The sequence below is a fragment of the Staurois parvus genome, unplaced genomic scaffold, assembly GCF_062004578.1.
Source record: "Staurois parvus isolate SC_StPar_1 unplaced genomic scaffold, SC_StPar_1.0 ptg001787l, whole genome shotgun sequence".
Classification (NCBI taxonomy): domain Eukaryota; kingdom Metazoa; phylum Chordata; class Amphibia; order Anura; family Ranidae; genus Staurois; species Staurois parvus.
In genome coordinates this window covers 1,212,501-1,232,500 of record NW_028319583.1, presented here as the reverse complement: position 1 = coordinate 1,232,500, position 20,000 = coordinate 1,212,501, and the positions used below count along the sequence as shown (strand labels likewise).

General features: G+C 45.5%; 1 protein-coding gene across 1 annotated transcript in view; it reads left to right on the top strand.

The window, feature by feature from the left end:
* LOC149434285 (protein MTSS 1-like) overlaps positions 1-20,000 on the top strand; it is a 234,247-nt gene that overhangs the window by 191,167 nt on the left and 23,080 nt on the right. Inside the window, exons 9-10 of the mRNA XM_089663857.1 lie at positions 1,570-1,667; positions 18,600-18,711. Coding sequence (XP_089519983.1) covers positions 1,570-1,667; positions 18,600-18,711 — 210 coding nt within the window. The remainder of the gene's footprint in view (positions 1-1,569; positions 1,668-18,599; positions 18,712-20,000) is intronic.

Genomic DNA, 20,000 nt, shown 5'->3' with positions numbered 1-20,000 from the left:
ATTTTTGACTTTTTGCTATTGTCCAGTAAAAAAATCTAATTTCGTCATAACTTTAGGTCAAAATGTGTTCTGCTCCATGTCTTTGCTAAAAAAAAAAAATTCCCAATACTTGTAAATTAATTGGTTTATGTGAAAGTTATAGCGTTTACAAAGTTATAGCGGCATAGATACTGGGATTTAGTATAAGCGACCTATAGTGGGACTGCGGTGGGCATTCTGACACTGGGGGGAACTAACTTGGTGTTACTGACATCCCCAGTGACACCAATACAGTGATCAGTGCTAATAAAAAAGCACTGACACTGTACTAATGGCACTGGGCAGGAAGGGGTTAACATCTGGGGCGATCAGAGGGTTAACTGTGTGCTGTTTCTCAGTATGCTGTGTGTGCGCTCACCACTGTAAGCACACTGCTTTGTATGGCTCTGCTGTGCAGAGCCATACAAAGCAGTTAGCAGGAGCTGACAGGGGAGTGATCTGTGTTTACAAATAGGTCTCTCCCCCCGTCGGAGATACTGAGCGATCACTGGGTGCCGGCGAGTAATCACCCGCCATGACCCAGTGATTGACAGCTGAGGCCGCGAATGGCAGTGCTGGTAGGACGCGCGCCCCCTACCCAGAAATGCAAAGTCACATATACACTTTTTTTGTGCACTCGTGCCGCCCTGTAGCAGTATTCCTGCTATAGGGCGATGCGGAAACGGTTAAAGGTCAGCCGTCACTGCAGCCCTGCATCAATCTGGGCTTTTTGGCAGAGTGGCTAGACCAGGGTACCATGGAACTCCAGGGTTCCTCCAGAGGATTCTAGGTGTTCTTTAACCCCTTTACGCCAGCCGCACACAAATGTGCGGCCTCCCAGCGTCTGGGCCTAGGCGCTGAGTGGCCGCACATTTGCGTTCATGTAACAAAAAACATATGTGCTGAGAGCGTGCGCCCTGCGCGCTCCCAGCACACATGTGTGGTACTCACGGAAAGGTCCCGGTCCGCTCTTTCGATCGGGACCTTTCCCGATCATGTGACCGCCGTGACGATGCGTCACGGCGGTCACATGATCCCTAAACCCCGCCTCCCGGCGTCTGAAACTCCTCTTAAAGGGCCAGGAGGCGCCGGCGGGAAGGGGTTAAGCAATGAGCAATTTCCACTGACACCATTGATCCTTTTAGCTATCTATAAGGGGATCATTCCTCCCAATGACCACAAGTGTAAGGAGCATTCTTCCCACTGACATCACAATATATCATGAGTTGTAGTTCTAGTCATTTTTAGCAGGGGTTCCCTGAAATTGGAAAAGTTATTTCAAGGGTTCCTCTGTGTTTAAAAGTTTGACAAAGTCTTGCCTAGACAGAGGCCTCTCTTCAGTGCAAAACACATGAAAGCCCGCTTGGAGTTTGCAAAGCTTTTTTAAAACTTTTATAAACGTTAAAAAATGTAAAATATGTGTTCTGTGTATACATTCATGTGGTGAGGCCTAATATCTTGGCAGTGTGTGCTCTGTACCGGCTGAGCCACCTCCTGACCTGAGAATTCGTGAGAAATGATCCCGTCCTCTTTCATTTTGTGCTTTAACAGGTGATACATGATCTGAAGAACTCCGATTACAATTTCATTTACCAGACTCCACCCGCCTCTCCAAGTGGAACCTTATCACGAAAGGCCAGCACCAACAGGTATTCTGCGGAGGCTCACCTCTATGGGGAGGGTGCCTAGCCAGGGGGAGAATTGACTTTCCAGCTTCCAGTCTCTTCTTGAACGCAGAGATACTCACACCCACACTTTGTTCTATTATTTAATGCAAGATTTACTTTTTTTTCTGAAATGTGCAGCTTTACATTTTATGCTCGATAAAAGGTGATGTTCATAGATCAGCATTAAAGGATAAGTTCACCTTTTGTAGCATGTTACATGTTGCATGTATATTTAGGGTTTAACATGTTACTTTGGAGTAACAGATCTTCCCCCCACTCCTCTATGGCAGCGGGTGTGAGATCTTCTCCCCGCACCCACTGTCACATTTTAAATTGGAACTATAGTCAGAAATTTAATTCCTTCTGGCTGGTGCCTTTTTGTAGGTACAGCTATGTAAAACATTAAAAATAAGTTTCTGTACTGTTAAAAATCCAGTAATACACCGTCTCACCCTGCTCTGCAGATCTCTGTTTTTAGGCACTGTGCTGAAAATGTAGAGGCTGATTTGCTGACAGCCTAAAATTTACTGCTGCTCAGGGGCTCTGGGCTTCAGCAAAATGGCCGCCTCCAGCAAGAAGAAACGGGACCAATTTACAGCGCACACAAATTTTGGTAGCATAATTATTAATGTGGAATGTATGTTCCATGCTAATGAACATTATTTTTTATCAGGTTATTATAGATAAAGTTCCTCTTTAAAAACAGTGGGCTGTGCGGTGCTTCACCCTCAGTGCCATGTCATTCATTCACAGAATTCTGTGAGTGAATGAACTACAAGTCCTGTTTTCCACCGTGGCAGACAGCTTGTAGTTTTCAGTGAACTACAAGGGCACTGGGTAAGCATCCTTGTAGTTAATTGTTTCTTCCAGCTTTTCAGTAACTGTCTGCCCATATGGGCTGTGCTGACTGTCTGCAGGGCATTGCACCCATGAGCCACTGATTGCGGGTGCAATGATTTGCAGTGCGTCCTCATTCTTTTTCACTTTTTTACCTGCAAAATATATGGATTTTTTTTTTTATACAAAGGTTAGCCTTCAAAGTGTTTCTAAACGCACAACAGTAAAATCAATCTGTATATGCAGTAAAGCATGCTTGTTATACTTAATGTGGAACCTAAGGGAGTACTCCTCCCCATTGTGTAAAAAGGCTGTTTGATCCTGTCTTCTCTGATCCTCCTCTTCTACTGTCCCCAATCCATCTGCTGATAGTACAGAGTTCTAGGAGTCATTCTGCCCATGCTCAATTTAGTGTGTATGGCTAGAAAGTTTTTTTTTTTTTTTTCTTTGGGAGGGTGCATGTGATCAGCACAGGGCCAATCTGCACTGTCCAGGCAGAGGGTCAGGGCTCATGCAGCCTTGTAGGACAGTCAGAGGAGAATGAAAACTCCTCCTACCAGCTTTAACTAGTGCTCTGCTGGACAGTGATAGTAATCACAAGACTGCTATATACTGCTGATGAGAAATGTTATTTAGCAGTTTATATTTACTAAAATAATTGCATTTCCATGTGTGTACTGTGGGAGAGCGGATATAGTGAAGGCAGGGTCCGGGGAGACCAGATATAGTGAATGCAGGGTCCGGGGAGAGCGGATATAGTGAATGCAGGGTCCTGGGAGACCAGATATAGTGAATGCGGGGTCTAGGGAGAGCGGATATAGTGAATGCAGGGACCGGGGAGACCGGATATAGTGAATGCGGGGTCCGGGGAGACCAGATATAGTGAATGCGGGGTCTGGGGAGAGCGGATATAGTGAATGTAGGGTCCGGGGAGAGCGGATATAGTGAATGCAGGGTCCTGGGAGACCGGATATAGTGAATGCAGGGTCCGGGGAGACCAGATATAGTGAATGCAGGGTCCTGGGAGACCGGATATAGTGAATGCGGGGTCTGGGGAGACCGGATATAGTGAATGCAGGGTCCGGGGAGACTGGATATAGTGAATGCGGGGTCTGGGGAGACCGGATATAGTGAATGCGGGGTCTGGGGAGACCGGATATAGTTAATGCAGGGTCCTGGGAGAGCGGATATAGTGAATGCAGGGTCCGGGGAGACCGGATATAGTGAATGCGGGGTTCTGGGTTTTGTAACACTTTAAGTTATGAGTTAATTTATAATAACATACACACACATTAAATAATACAACACGTCATAACATGAGAACACCTAGATGTGTAAAAAAAAAATATATATATATATATATTATTTAAAGGGCGTTTAGTAGTAATCTCCAGCAGTCCTATTTAAAGTGACCCTATCACGACAGGGCCAAAAGTGAATGCAGCACACGCTGTCTTCAGTCTGTCTCCTGCAGTGTGTCTCCAGTCTCTTACCACATGGGTCTTCAGTCTCTGACAGTCTCCTACAGTGTGTCCTCATTCTTGTCAGTCTTTTGTAACATTACATATACTGAATATTATTGGGGGGTGATGCCTGGAATCTCACTTGAGGCTCCTTATGTCTACTAACTTGGCCACCATTGATCTAAATGAATGGAGTAAATGATGGTGGACGTATTTTGAAATACACATCTGAAAATATTTCATAAGCAGGGTAAATTAAAGGACAAGGAAAGGGTCTCGCAAAGTTTCCTTACCCTTTTTCCCCCCCATCCCTTAGGTAGGTCAAGCTCAGCCTATCCCCACCCCAATCAAATCGCTATACTTCCATAGATCTCACTCTGAGCCATGCGTTATTGTTTATATCATCCTTCCAGCTTCTTGCTTCGACCTTTATGCCAGCATTGTTTGGCTCCATAGACTCCAGTAGGGCTGGTAGATGGATTGGAACCTATTGGTCTACAGGCCGCATAGAAGCCTATGGGGCCAAACTGTACAGGCACCAATGTTCTATCAAGAAGCTGGTGCAGGGTCAAAACCATGCAACAAGCCTTGAAGCTTGGATGTAAGCAAGTACAGAGATTTTGAAGGGGGGGAGGGGGCAGTGGTAGGCAGACAAAAGAGTAAAAACTTTTGTGGGAAAGTTTCCTTAACCTTTAGATACTATGTGAAGTCACATGCCACAACCAGACACCTTGGTAAAGTGTGGTCTTACTCATTATGAGAGTACCAGTACTGGGACATTTATCGAGGAATAAACTGAGGTCTCCGCTTTCCTACCACAGTTCTCATTATGTTGACACCATGTAGTGTTGGATATCCCACATCCTTGGAATCTTTTGCATACACATTTGCCAGTGTTATAAATAGCACTTTATTAGTAAGTGAACTGTTTTCAGTTTTTTGTTTCTTTAAATGGTAAGCACCTGCATGGAATGTCTCCATAACTCAGCCAACAAGTCCTTCCCATGAAGGATTCCAGGAGCTTCTCAGATGACAGCGTTGAATAGATGTTACTTGTTCCAGACTTGTTGGTAGTTGTCCCTTGCTCGCTCAGTGTTGTCGAAGGGGAAATAGGCTGATAGGCTCAGTTGTGTGGGACCAAAAAGAGTGTATTTGTCCGTCACTACTACGACTTGCTGCAACTTAGAAGTTAAAAGTATTGTGTTGACTGTTGATCAAATCCACCTTTTTGCTTTATTAACCACTTCAATACTTCACCCCCTTCCTGCCCAGGCCAATTTTCAGCTTTCACAGCTGTCGCACTTTGACAATTGCTTAGTCAAAGTAAATTTTTATAATTTTTGGGGGGACAAAGAGAGCATTCTTTTGGTGCTATTTAATAAACACTAGGGTTTTTATTTTTTGCTAAACAAACAAAATCAGACCGACAGTTGTGAAAAAAGAAACCCTTTTCTTTGTTTCTGTTATAAATAGTTTTTCTTTTACACTGATGTGCGCAGATGAGGCTGCACTGATGGGCACTATTAGGCTGCACCGATGTGCGCAGATGAGGCTGCACCGATGGGCACTATTAGGCTGCACCAATGTGCGCAGATGAGGCTGCACCGATGGGCACTATTAGGCTGCACCGATGGGCACTATTAGGCTGCACCGATGGGCACTATTAGGCTGCACCGATGGGCACTATTAGGCTGCACCGATGTGCGCAGATGAGGCTGCACCGATGTGCGCAGATGAGGCTGCACCGATGTGCGCAGATGAGGCTGCACCGATGTGCGCAGATGAGGCTGCACCGATGTGCGCAGATGAGGCTGCACCGATGTGCGCAGATGAGGCTGCACCGATGTGCGCAGATGAGGCTGCACCGATGTGCGCAGATGAGGCTGCACCGATGTGCGCAGATGAGGCTGCACCGATGTGCGCAGATGAGGCTGCACCGATGTGCGCAGATGAGGCTGCACTGATGGGCACTATTTGGCTGCACTGATGTGCGCAGATTAGGCTGCACCGATGTGCGCAGATGAGGCTGCACCGATGGGCACTATTAGGCTGCACCGATGTGCGCAGATGAGGCTGCACCGATGTGCGCAGATGAGGCTGCACTGATGGGCACTATTTGGCTGCACTGATGTGCGCAGATGAGGCTGCACTGATGGCCACTATTTGGCTGCACTGATGTGCGCAGATGAGGCTGCACTGATGGCCACTATTAGGCTGCACCGATGTGCGCAGATGAGGCTGCACTGGTGGGCACGATGAGGCTGCACCGATGTGCGCAGATGAGGCTGCTCTGATGGGCATTATTAGGCTGCACTGATGGGCGCAGATGAGGCTGCACTGATGGACACGGATAGGCTGCACTGATTATCAGTGTAAATGTCCCTGTCACAGGAAAGCCGCTTATCACAGCGCTGAGGAAAGGATACGATAACCAGCATCTGTTTACATGTGGTCAGCTGTGATTGGACACCACTGATCACATGGTAAAGAGCCAACATCTTTGTCTCTTTACCCTGATAGGTGATGCGCTGTGTCCCAGGTATGCAGCTCACTATTGATCGCCACACTGTGCGCCCAGAATGGGAAGACGTCATATGATGCCCTCCCGGAACTAGAGAGGTCCCACTCAGCGGTCATTCTATAATAGACTGGGTGGGAACCAGTTAAAAGCAGAATCTGTTATCCAGCTGTACAGTCTGCATGCTCTGGCCAGAAACTATGAGAGGCCTACAATCTGTCAAGCTGGGGAAGAGTCCAGCTCCTGATGACTGCTACAGGAAGTCTGTCTTTTGGCCCGACCGGAGTAGCTGCAGTTAGGAGGAAAAGTGGGGCAGCACAGTGGCTAAATGGTTAGCACTTCTGCCTGGCAGCACTAGGGTCGCTGGTTCGAATCCCAACCCCGGCACCACCTGCCTGGAGTTTGCATGTTCTCCCTGTGACCGCGTGGGTTTCCTCCGGGTACTCTGGTTTCCTCCCACACTCCAAAGACATGCTGGTAGGTTTTTGGCTCCTGTCCAAATTGTCCCTAGTATGTGTATGTATGAATGTGAGTTAGGGACCTTAGATTGTACGCCCCTTGAGGGTTAGGGACCTTAGATTGTACACCCCTTGAGGGTTAGGGACCTTAGATTGTACGCCCCTTGAGGGTTAGGGACCTTAGATTGTACGCCCCTTGAGGGTTAGGAACCTTAGATTGTACACCCCTTGAGGGTTAGGGACCTTAGATTGTACAACCCTTGAGGGTTAGGGACCTTAGATTGTACGCCCCTTGAGGGTCAGGGACTGATGTGAATGTACAATATATATGTAAAGCGCTGCGTAAATTGATGGCACTATATAAGTACCTGAAATAAATAGTTACCGGTGCTTAAAGCTGAACTCTTTTTAAAGTGTATGTCCACAATGCCCTCTGAGTGATCAGTGTGCATCGCAAGAATGAAAGCGGTAGTAAACTCCGCCTCTTTACTCTTTCTCTGTAATATGTACAGTGAATATCCCTGAACTTGCAGTGTTTAGAAGATATTCACATTGGATGCAGCCAGTGACATCACCGGCGCATGCACTTTGAAGGGGTGGCATAGCTGTGCCTTCTCTTCAGAGCTCTATGCCATAAACCATGACTCCCTTGCGCATGCGTGGGAGTGATGTCATCGCAGCTAGGCCATTCAGAGGACTGGAGCCAGCCAACCCAGAAGTAAGACTGGGGGCAGATGGAAGCCCTGTTAATGGTGACGATGCACCACTGGAGGGTTTGGTTCTAAGGCAGGGGCCGACTGACCATTTGGAAACTTGGGCACTGCCCAAGGGCCCGGGGTCAGTAGGGGGCCCCGTGAGATGCCCCTGGTACCTTTTTTTTCATAGGCTTTTTTGAGTTTGGGCAAGGACACAGGGGCCCCATGATCCCCTATTGCCCGGGGTCCCCATGAGTTGTCAGCCCGCCCCTGTTCTAAGGTAAGTATTTCATAATGTGCAAGCACGCAATGCATACTACACAATTATGCCAAAGGTTTTTTGTTTTTTTTTTGGAAAGGCTTTGGTCTACTACTGCATCAACAAACTTTTTTGCAGATTCATATCTTTCTTCTCTGAAGAAATAGCTTTTTGTTTTGCCGTTTCCTTGCAGACTGATTCTGTATAAGAGGGTCTATGTTTGTTATCACCTGGTGCACTTTCAGTGTCATAGGGCTGAGCCACGCTCTGTGTGCATCGAGGGAAACACACAGTTTGGTTCGGGACTGCACCCACGGTGCCCCAATAGCAAGCAGCTTGCTATGGGGACACTCAGCAGGGGGAGGGGCTAGGAGTGCTGGGGGGGGGGACTCCAGAATCAGGGCTACTCTGTGCAAAACCATTACACAGAGAAGGTAAGTATAACATGTTTGTTATTTAAAAAAAAAAAAATAATAAATTTAGGTTTACAGTCACTTTATAGCAAATTACATTTACAGCTCAAAAATTTTAAATGATTTTTCTTTGGGGTTTTTTTTTTTGTTTTTTTCTTTGTTTTTTTTGTACCAGTAAATACTGGTTTTGCTGGGATCATACAGTCACATATTGTCCCTCAGTCTAGAGAGGTATATTCCACGTTCCACTTTGCAGTTGGGCTCTGCCTGCTCCCCTCCCTTTGTCATTCCACCTTTCTCCGACACAAAGCCCAGACCTTTCAATCTCTGCCCCTCTCCCGGCTTCTCGATGTTGCTCTTTTGTTTTTGTTGTGAAGTGAGTTTTTTTTTGTCTTCATTTCGGAAACGAGCCTGCACATCTAGGCGCATGGCATCGCTGTCTGACTGGCTGCCAATTACCCTCAGACCTTTTCCTCGGGAAGAGTTTTAACAGATGTTGGAAAGTCACGGAGCAAATGGAAGGGGGGAGAGCTGACTTTTTTGTTGTTTGCAGCTGTTAAAAATAGCTCTGACCCTTTTGTCGGAGGCTAACAGCTCATGGGGGAGAGAGTGAGAAACGGGGGTCAAGATGCTCTCTCCTTAGCATGCGAAAAATAATCCCTGCAGTTTAGCCCCCGTGAGCCAAATGTCAGCGTTTTGTAGAATAAAAAGATTTTTTTTTCTTCTTTTTAAAGCAAGAGGAGGTGTTCCTATTTGAATATAGTTAAAGTAGATCTGAGCCCATACAGCAGGGGGTCTCCAAACATTCTAAGCAACGTATTTTGGGTTTAGTATCTTTCAGGCTTTATGGAAAGGGGGGGCAGTGGAAGTAAACCATGCCCCATCATTGGTGTCAGTTGGAGAAATAGTGCCTCATCATTGGTGTCAGTTGGAGAAATAGTACCCCATCACTGGTGTCAGTTGGGGAAATAGTACCCCATCACTGGTGTCAGTTGGGGAAATAGTACCCCATCACTGGTGTCAGTTGGGGAAATAGTACCCCATCACTGGTGTCAGTTGGGGAAATAGTACCCCATCACTGGTGTCAGTTGGGGAAATAGTACCCCATCACTGGTGACAGTTGGGGAAATAGTACCCCATAATTGGTGACAGTTGGGGAAATAGTACCCCATAATTGGTGACAGTTGGGGAAATAGTACCCCATCATTGGTGACAGTTGGGGAAATAGTACCCCATCATTGGTGACAGTTGGGGAAATAGTACCCCATCATTGGTGTCAGTTGGGGAAATAGTACCCCATCATTGGTGACAGTTGGGGAAATAGTACCCCATCATTGGTGACAGTTGGGGAAATAGTACCCCATCATTGGTGACAGTTGGGGAAATAGTACCCCATCATTGGTGACAGTTGGGGAAATAGTACCCAATCATTGGTGCCAGTGGGATGAATAGTGCCCCATCATTGGTGTCAGTGAGAGGAATAGTACCCTATTATTAATATCAGTGAGAGAAATAGTGGCCCTATCATCGCTATTATTATTATACGGGATTTATATAGCACCAGCAGTTTGCGCAGCGCTTTACAATATGAATTGGTATTAGTGGGAGGAATAGTGCCCCATCATTGGTGTCAGTGGGAGGAATAGTGCCCCATCATTGGTGTCAGTGGGAGGAATAGTGCCCCATCATTGGTGTCAGTGGGAGGAATAGTGCCCCATCATTGATGTCAATTGGAGGAATAGTGCCCCATCATTGTTTTCAGTGAGAGGAATAGTGCCCCATCATTGCTTTCAGTGGGAGGAATAGTGCCCCATCATTGGTGTCAGTGGGAAGAATATTGCCCTGTCAGTTGTTTTAATGGGAGGAATGAAGACTTCTCTTTGGTATCAGTTGGAGGAATAGTGCCCCAAGAGCCAGATACAGGCAAGCAAAGAATCACAGTTTGGACACCACTGCCATACAATAAAGTCTTGTACAGGCTTTAAAAAGTCGTTTTTTAGCTTTTTGTAAATCTGCAGCTTTCATTAAAATAGGATCCTGCCATGAGGGTTCTTGTCTATGCAATTCCTGTTATATGGTGACAATGATCTGTTCATGTTTCCCAGTTGTTCGACTGCGTTGTCACTCTGTCAAGCAGGCTCCCAATGGAAAATACACAGGCTCGGTCTACTATTGTAACCATCAGTAAACCTCCCTGAGAAAGGCAAAGCATCCATCCTCAGAATGTTTCCCAATTGTGCTCCTGCATTGCACCCTCCAGATGAAACTACAACACACATTGTACAGGCACAGTTCACTGTTGCCATTACTTGAAAGCCATTTCATAGCAATGAGTTGCACTGGATGCTGAAACAAGTGCACTTCCCACTAACCACCAATGTAGGGAGCATTCGTCCCACTGACCACCAATGTAAGGAGCATTGTTCCTACTGACCACCAATGTAAGGTGCCTTCTTCCCATTGACCACCAATGTAAGGAGCCTTTTTCCCATTGACCACCAATGTAAGGAGCCTTCTTCCCATTGACCACCAATGTAAGGAGCCTTCTTCCCATTGACCACCAATGTAAGGAGCCTTCTTCCCATTGACCACCAATGTAAGGAGCCTTCTTCCCATTGACCACCAATGTAAGCAGCCTTCTTCCCATTGACCACCAATGTAAGGAGCCTTCTTCCCATTGACCACCAATGTAAGGAGCCTTCTTCCCATTGACCACCAATGTAAGGAGCCTTCTTCCCATTGACCACCAATGTAAGGAGCCTTCTTCCCATTGACCACCAATGTAAGGAGCCTTCTTCCCATTGACCACCAATGTAAGGAGCCTTCTTCCCATTGACCACCAATGTAAGGAGCCTTCTTCCCATTGACCACCAATGTAAGGAGCCTTCTTCCCATTGTAGGGGGCATTCTCACTGAACAATGTAGGAGGCATTCTCCTCCTTGACCAGCAATGTAAGGAGAATTCTTCCCACTGATGACCAATGTAAGGAGCATTCTTCTCACTGATGACCAATGTAAGGAGCATTCTTCCCACTGACGACCAATGTAAGGAGCATTCTTCAAACCGACCACCAATGTAAGCCCCTTACATTGGTGGTCAGTGGGAAGAATGCTCCTTACATGCTCCTTCCCACTGACCACCAATGTAAGGAGCATTCTTCCCATTGACCACCAGTGTAAGGGACATTCTTTCCACTGACCTCCAATGTAAGGAGCATTCTTCCCACTGACCACCGATGTAAGGAGCCTTCTTCCCACTGACCACAGATGTAAGGAGTATTCTTCACAATGACCACCAATGTATGGAATGATCTTCCCACTGATCACCAATGTTCATTCTGCAAAAAGGTCCTCCTACTCAACTGCAGATATATCAGACCTAGTAGATTCTGGAGTATCAAGTCATTCAATGAGTTTGTTCCCTGCATCTGTAGATCTACTGGCATTTGAACAGGGAGAAGATGGAGAGATTCCTGTCTTACGTCGCCTGAGATTCTCCATTTTCATGACAGTGCAATTCAAATAATGTCAAAACTGGTTCCATGAATCAAAAATAGTGGTTGTCCACTCATACTTTCTGGGTTGTGGGCATCAAGTTAGCCATTGCACACAATGCACCTCCCATTCATCTCACAATCAAAAGAAAAATATTAGGTGTCCTTCTCCTTTAAGGTCCTGTTCAGCACTGAATTGAGGAACCTCTGCTCCAGCCATGTCCTAACAAGGTGGATGTTCTTTGCTGCAGATGATTCAGTCGTTACACAGAGGTGTCTTGTTTTAATATGGCCATTTAAGGATTTCCCAGCTCTGCAGGATTTGTCAGTTTTTGTTTTTTTTTTTTTTCCTCGCGGTTGCGGATTAGTGAGGAAACCTACAGACTGTTTATAAAAGAGGACTATTTCCAAACTCCCTCAGGGCCTGTGACGGGAGACTGGGATTCTGCTGGAGATGATAATGTGTGTCTGTGTGCAGGGACAAGGTCATACTGACAGAGTACAGGGGGGCCTTTACCAGGGTCGGTGTGGTTCTCTGCTTAAACCTAGTACTGACATCTCTGTGAATTATACAGAAAATTCCAGCCTCTTGTAGGACGAAAGAGAATCGCTTCTTTAAAATATACCTTCAGCCCCTTTCGCTGCCAGAGCCGTTTTTTGCACACGTTTAAAAACAAAATCCTTTTGGGCCTGAATATTACAATAAACCCCCAAAAGCATATATTTTCTGAAAGCAGGCACCCTAGATGGTAAAATAGTGGTAGTTTAAATGTCACATGATAATAGGAAATGCAGAATTTTGATTAAAAATACTCTAAATTTATCTTCAGGGCACACAAATGCAATGAATTACCCAATTTTTGGTCAAATGTAAAAGATAAGGTTGCACTGAGTAAATGGATACCCAACATGTCAAGCCTTTAATTTTCATGCATGCGGGAAATGGGGACCAACTTCAGTACCCTATATTTTCCATTATAAAATCCCCCTATAGGTCATCAGTGTAGTGTTAGAGGTGTTCTGGTGCTGTAAATATTGCTCTTACTCCGGCGTGCACGGCAACATGTAACGTGTATCGCAAGAAATGTTTTCATGCATAGGTGCCCCCAACACGTGTGTGTGTTTAAATTTGGAGAGACTCAAATTTTTTTTTTTTTTTTGGGAGGGAGGAATTTTATGTCCTTGGGTGTAACATTACTTCTTTACAAATAAATAGAATTTTCTTTTTTTACTTACATTTTTTTTTTTCATCACATAGGAGATGCCCTATGTGATTATTTTTTGGTGACAGGTTCTCTTTAATGAGACATTCCGGGGTCTAAAAGACCTCGGATGTATCCCCTGTGCTCCACTGCATGTATTGCAAAGCAGATTGCACTGCGTTACATTCTTTCCCAGCCATGCTGCCGGGGGAAACTGACAGGGGGGCCTGAAAGGGACTTTTTTCACGTCGCTTCCAGGTCAGCAACAAGAAGGGGAGGAAAGCGAACATATGATTCCCTTGTCCCTCCACTTTACCCAGCAGCACCCGCTATGCCGGACTTGGGCCTGGGCCTGAAGATCGTCGACAGGAGCCTGAGATACATGGCGGCTGCTCATGCTTTGGGGTAAAATGTTACCAGGGGTGTGTGGAAGCTATTGGGCACAGCCGTAGGTGCCAGACTGCTTTCTTCTGAGAGTCGAGAATCGTCTGTTTTTAAAAAAAAAAATGACAGTGAAAGGGTTAGTGTTGCTAAACCCCGGACCCTGCATTCACTATATCCGCTCTCCCCGGACACTGCATTCACTATATCCGGTCTCCCTGGACCCTGCATTCACTATATCCGGTCTCCCCGGACCCTGCATTCACTATATCCGGTCTCCCCGGACCCTGCATTCACTATATCCGGTCTCCCCGGACCCTGCATTCACTATATCCGCTCTCCCCGGACCCTGCATTCACTATATCCGCTCCCCCCGGACCCTGCATTCACTATATCCGGTCTCCCCGGACCCTGCATTCACTATATCTGGTCTCCCCGGACCCTGCATTCACTATATCCGGTCTCCCCGGACCCTGCATTCACTATATCTGGTCTCCCCGGACCCTGCATTCACTATATCCGCTCTCCCCGGACCCTGCATTCACTATATCCGCTCTCCCCGGACCCTGCATTCACTATATCCGCTCTCCCCGGACCCTGCATTCACTATATCCGCTCTCCCCGGACCCTGCATTCACTATATCCGCTCTCCCCGGACCCTGCATTCACTATATCCGCTCTCCCCGGACCCTGCATTCACTATATCCGCTCTCCCCGGACCCTGCATTCACTATATCCGCTCTCCCCGGACCCTGCATTCACTATATCTGGTTTCCCCGGACCCTGCATTCACTATATCCGCTCTCCCCGGACCCCGCATTCACTAGATCTGGTTTCCCTGGACCCTGCATTCACTATATCCGGTCTCACACAGTACACACAACATGGAAACGCAATTATTTTTGTAAATATAAACTGCTAAATACCTTTTCTCATCAGCAGTAGATAGCAGTCTTGTGACTTCTATCAGTGTCCAACAAAGCACTGGTTAAAGCTTGGAGGAGTTTTCTGTCTGCTCTAGGAGGATGCAGAACCCCTGACCTTTGTCTGGACAGCTCTGATTGGCCCTGTGCTGATCACATGCACTCTCCTAAGAAAAAAAAAATCTATCAATACACACTAAACTGAGCATGTGCAGTGTGTCTCCACACAATATGTCTTATCAAGAGATGAAGGAAACACTGGAAGAAGGGGAGGATCTCTAGCAATACACACGAAACTGAACATGTGCATGTGACTATGGGTTCAGGAGATAAGGCGCGGACATTTGAACAAGAGGAGGGGCAGAGAAAACAGGATCAAAGGACCTTTTTACACAATGCAGAGGATTAACCCCTTGGGTTCCACAGTGAGTATAACAAGCATGCTTTACTGCATATACAGACTGATTGTACTGCTGGGGGTTTAGTAACACTTTAAAGCTAAATTCTAGGCACAATTTTTTTGTCAATATATATTTCTCCATAACCACAGAGGTTGTAAGTCTACTTTGTGTGCCTTTTTATAAACCCAGATATAACCTTGTAAAAGTAGTTGTGACATCCTCACTGTGCTGTACATAACCTGTGCAGAGAGCAGAACTGTGGGAGGGACCCAATAGACTCCACCCACTACAGGCTGCAGAAAACTACAGGAGGGGGTGGAGACAAGACCAGCCACATTGCACAAGGAGAGAGAGCAGCAGGGAGCGGTCTATATTACAGAGGCAATATTTCACACCGGATTACTGCACAGATCTGGAAGAAATATGCAGAACAGAGATTCAAGAAAGAATGCAGAATTCTAGTATTTAGATGACATTCCTGGAGTCCAGCTTTAAACTATTATTGGGCTTTGAGCAGGGTCGGACTGACCATTTGGAAATTCGAGCACTGCCCAAGGGCCCGGGGTCAGTAGGGGGCCCCATGAGATGCCCCTGGTACCTTTTTCATAGGCTTTTTTGAGTTTGGGCAAGGACACAGGGGCCCCATGATCCCCTATTACCCGGGGCCCCATGATTCCCTATTGCCCGGTGCCCTATGAGTTGTCAGCCCGCCCCTGGCTTTGAGTTGTATAGTATATTCAATATACTAAATTGTAATAATGCTTTATGCAGGCCATAGACTGGGAGAAAACCGGTCGTTCAATCAGCCGACGTTGCCACCATTGGTGAAAAAAAGTCGGCTGATTTTTGTCCCGTCTACGGCCGGCAATTATATAGAATATGCAGAAGAAGAAGAAATAGAATATGAATAAGAAGAAAAAGTTGCAACATTGTATCTATTTGTATCCATTTCGGATACAGATGTTTCTATTGGGATACAAATAGATACAATGTTGCTATACTTTTAAATGTCAAATATAATATCGGACTGAAATCCTTTTATTTTTTCTTCTTCTTTTTCTTCTTTTTCATATTCTATTTCTTCTTTTCCTTCATCTTCTTCATAGTCTATTTCTTCTTTTCCTTCATCTTCTTCATAGTCTATTTCTTCTTTTCCTTCATCTTCTTCATAGTCTATTTCTTCTTTTTCCTCTTCTTATTCATATTCTATTTCTTCTTCCTCTTTATATTCTATTTCTTCTTCTCATTCATATTCTATTTTTTTTCCCATTTCTTCTCTTCCTTCTTCTTTCATGTCACTGCTCATGCGCATTTTTTAAAATCGGAAAAAGATCGGCAGATTTGTCCATCATTGCCCCGAAAATCGGCAGAACGACAAATTTGGCCGATTATTTTCCAGCAGGACCGATAATCCAAAAGGGCAAAAATCACTAAAAACAGCCGACCGATTACAGCACTAAAGATCCGAAAATCGCTTGATTTTTTATTTATTTATTTTTGGCCAATTTTCGGCCGTTTTTCATCCCATCTATGGCCCGCGTTAGTCTGTTGACCTAGCTATAGTTTGGCATTGCAGTGGAAATATCGGATCTGCTGTGTCGTGTCAAGGAATGCAGAGCTGTGCCGGGATTTGCAAATCTCCTTTACGCAGGAGGTGAGCAGGTAGTTTCATGTCATTAAACCTGCAGAATAGGAGTGCCATCTAATGGACGTTTGGGGTATTGCGCTTGCACTTGTAAACCAAAGCTCTTCTGGCATGATCGCTGGTTTGTGTCTCGTCAGCAGCTATTGCACACTGGATAGAGTTACATCAGCAGTGCTTTTCAGCATAGACTCCTCTTCAAACCCTCTGTAACTTTACACTGCTATCAATATCTCTTTATTACCCAGCAACCCCCGGCCTCTGCAGAAGAGGGAGCTTACATTACCCAATTAATGGAGGTTACTATAGGTCAGCTCTATGTGTAGCTTTGCTTTTGCTATCCAGTTTCACCCGTTCCCTGGTGCCGGCTACCTTTACATTCCGATAGAAAAGGTGTTTCACTGTATGGAATAATAATCCATTGTTGGGGGATTCCCGGGATTTGTTCCAGTCAAAGGTCCCTTGTTAGGGATCAGTGGTATGCATTACACAGAGGGTATTGTCACCCATGTCAGATGTATGTGCCTCTGCTGAGTGGCTGCCAGTTCTTAAAACGGACAGAGTAACTGATATTTTGGTAGGCGGTGGCAGATTACATCGTCACCATCATTGCCGCCTTTTACCTGCCATGGGCTGCTGCAGAGTTCCCAGCTCCGCCCACTTGCTATGGCCGTCACAAAGAGTGTTCACAGTCCCAGTAGGATGTTAAATATTCAAGAGATTGGAGAAGGATAATTGAGGTGCTGATCAGGTTCTGATGGCCATGTGCCAATTGTAGACTTTTTTGGCTGTGGTCACTGGTCAGTATCGGCACCCTGACCGGTCTGCGGCTACATTTGACAGAGAAATGCACAATGCATACTGCTGCTGTCCATTCATGATCAGAGGGGCAGAATAACTCTTTATAGTTGACCTATGATCAAATATATTTCATACTAGCATGCAAAGTAAAGTATAACACTTTTACACTCATCAGCCATAACATTATGACCCCTCCAATAACCTGCCAATGTATGGACTACGCTAGACCTCTGGCGCTATGCTGGGATATCTGGCACCAAGCCGTTAGCAGCAGTTTCTTTCAGCTCTGTAAGGTCCGAGGTGGGGTCTCCAGGGATCAATCTGTTTTTCCAGTGCATTCCACAGATACTTGCTTGCATTGAGGTCTGGAGAATTTGGAGGCCAAGTCAACGCCTCAAACGTGTTGTGTCCCTAAAGCCGTTCTTGAATTCATCAGACCAGGTCACCTTCTTTCATTGCTCTGTGGTTCAGTTCTGAAGCTCGTGCCCATTTGTAGGAGCTTCTGGCTGTGGACACCCTGACCGGTCTACAGGTATGCAGCCCCATAAACAACAAACTGCGATGCTCTGTGTTCTCTGACACCTTTCTATTGGAACCAAAATTACCTTTTACAGCTATTTGAGCTGCAGTAGGTCTTCTGTTGGATTGGACTACACAGGCTAGCCTTTACTCCCCACCTTGATCAATGACTCTGGCCGCCCATCACCCTGTCACCAGTTCACCGGTTTTCCTTCACTGGACAACTTTTGGTTGGTCCTGACCATTGCAGAGCGGGATCATCCATAGTTTTGGAGCTGCTCTGACCCAGTCGTCTGGCCATTACAATTTTGCCCTTGTCAAAGTCACTCAAATACTTGTTCAGCTTTTTTCTGCTTTCAACGCATCAACTTCAGGGACAACATGCTCACTTGCTGCCTAGTAATACTCTATGCTGCCAGTGTAGCCGACCATACTCCACAATACACAGCCATGGAGTGAGCATCCATCATAATCCTCGCAGTAGCAAGCCCTTATTGGTTCGCATGACCGCACTGACCAATAAGAAGCATTTGTTTAATCAGAAGAAGCCTCAACTGCCCTTCTTATAGGTCAACATGGTCACATGGCTGTGCTGACCAATGAGCGAAGTTGCAAGCATTATGTTGAGTACTCACTCAAGGGCTGGGCATTGCGTTGTATGGACCACTACACCGGCATCACAGTCACTTGGTCCACCGGGGTCTGCATTGCTGACCAGGATATTTGCAGTTGGTTCACCTTTTTTATTTTTTTTTTCTGAAAGGGTGAACTTACACTTTTATAAAAACACAGATAATTGTTTTAATTGTAATCACTTTATAAAAGCTGAGTTAATGTCAGTTACTGGTTGGAATGTTCAATGTAAGGTCATTTGACTGAATTTTTTTCTGCTTTCCCCCCCCTATTAGCTATCTGCATGGATCAATGAGGCACGTTCCATCTATGGACTCGATCTCAAGCTCAATAGAAGCCCTCCATATACGTCCCCCGTCTGCCATAATGCTGGAGACAATGTTCCTGGTAAGCGATAACTGTAGAGTTGTTGGAGTAGCAGTTCTGGTCCGCTGTTGTCACCATCAGGATACCCATCTTGAGAAATGCCATGCAGCTACCTCTGGAGTGCATGTAGACAAAGGGGCTGCAGAGATGCTGCAGGAGATCAGCAGCACTGAGATACAAACGATGTAAAATAAAAAGGGTGGATTTGTTTTGTTTTTGTTTTTTTAATTAGAAAAGGCAAGGGTATACAATGCAAAGTGCTTTAGCAAGCCAAATGTCATGTAGTTAGGGTTACTTCACTTTTCCTGACAGTCATCAACATTTGTTTAACCACCTGCCCACCAGAAGATTTACCCCCCCCCCCCCCCTCCTGACCAGGCCGTATTTTTTGCGATACGGCGCTGCATTACTTTGACAATTGCACGATCATGCAATGCTGTATCCAAATGAAATTGATGTCCTTTTTACTACAAATACAGCTTTCTTTTGGTGGTATTTGAGCGCCGCTGGGGTTTTTACTTTTTGCACTATAAATAAAAAAAAGTGACAATTTTTTTGGGGAAAAAACATTTTTAATTTTTTGCTAGAAAACACATCCATTAAAAAAAATTTAAAAATCAAATTTCTTAAGAAATTTAAGCCAAAATTAATTCTGCTACATATTTTTGGCAAAAAATATCCCAATAATTGTATATTGATTGATTATAGTTTGCACAAAAGTTACAGCCTCTACTAACTATGGAACATATACTGGATTTTTTAATAATTTTTTTTATACTAGTAATGGTGGCGATCATCGACCTATAGTTCGACTGCAATATTGTGTTGGACATTTTTACGCTGACGCTTTTTGGGAACCAGTGACACTAATACGGTGATCAGTGCTAGAAATATACACTAGTCACTGTACTAATGACACTGATTGGGAAGGGGTTAACATCTAGGGTGATCAAAGGGTTAAGTGTGCGCCTAGCTATGTGCTTGGTGTACACTAGGTGGTGCTTTTACTATGGGAAGTAATGGATCGTGTTCTTAGCTCTGCAGAGACACATGATTCATGACGCCCCCCCCCTCCCCCTGTCACAACAGAACTGTGTCTATGTACACAGATTACTATTGCGACAACACATCATCAGTAGGGTAAAACTAACCTGTCTCACGACGGTCTAAACCCAGCTCACGTTCCCTATTAGTGGGTGAACAATCCAACGCTTGGTGAATTCTGCTTCACAATGATAGGAAGAGCCGACATCGAAGACACAGCTCTGTTCATCCTTCCTGACCAACGATCTGCAGGTACCAGCGAGCAA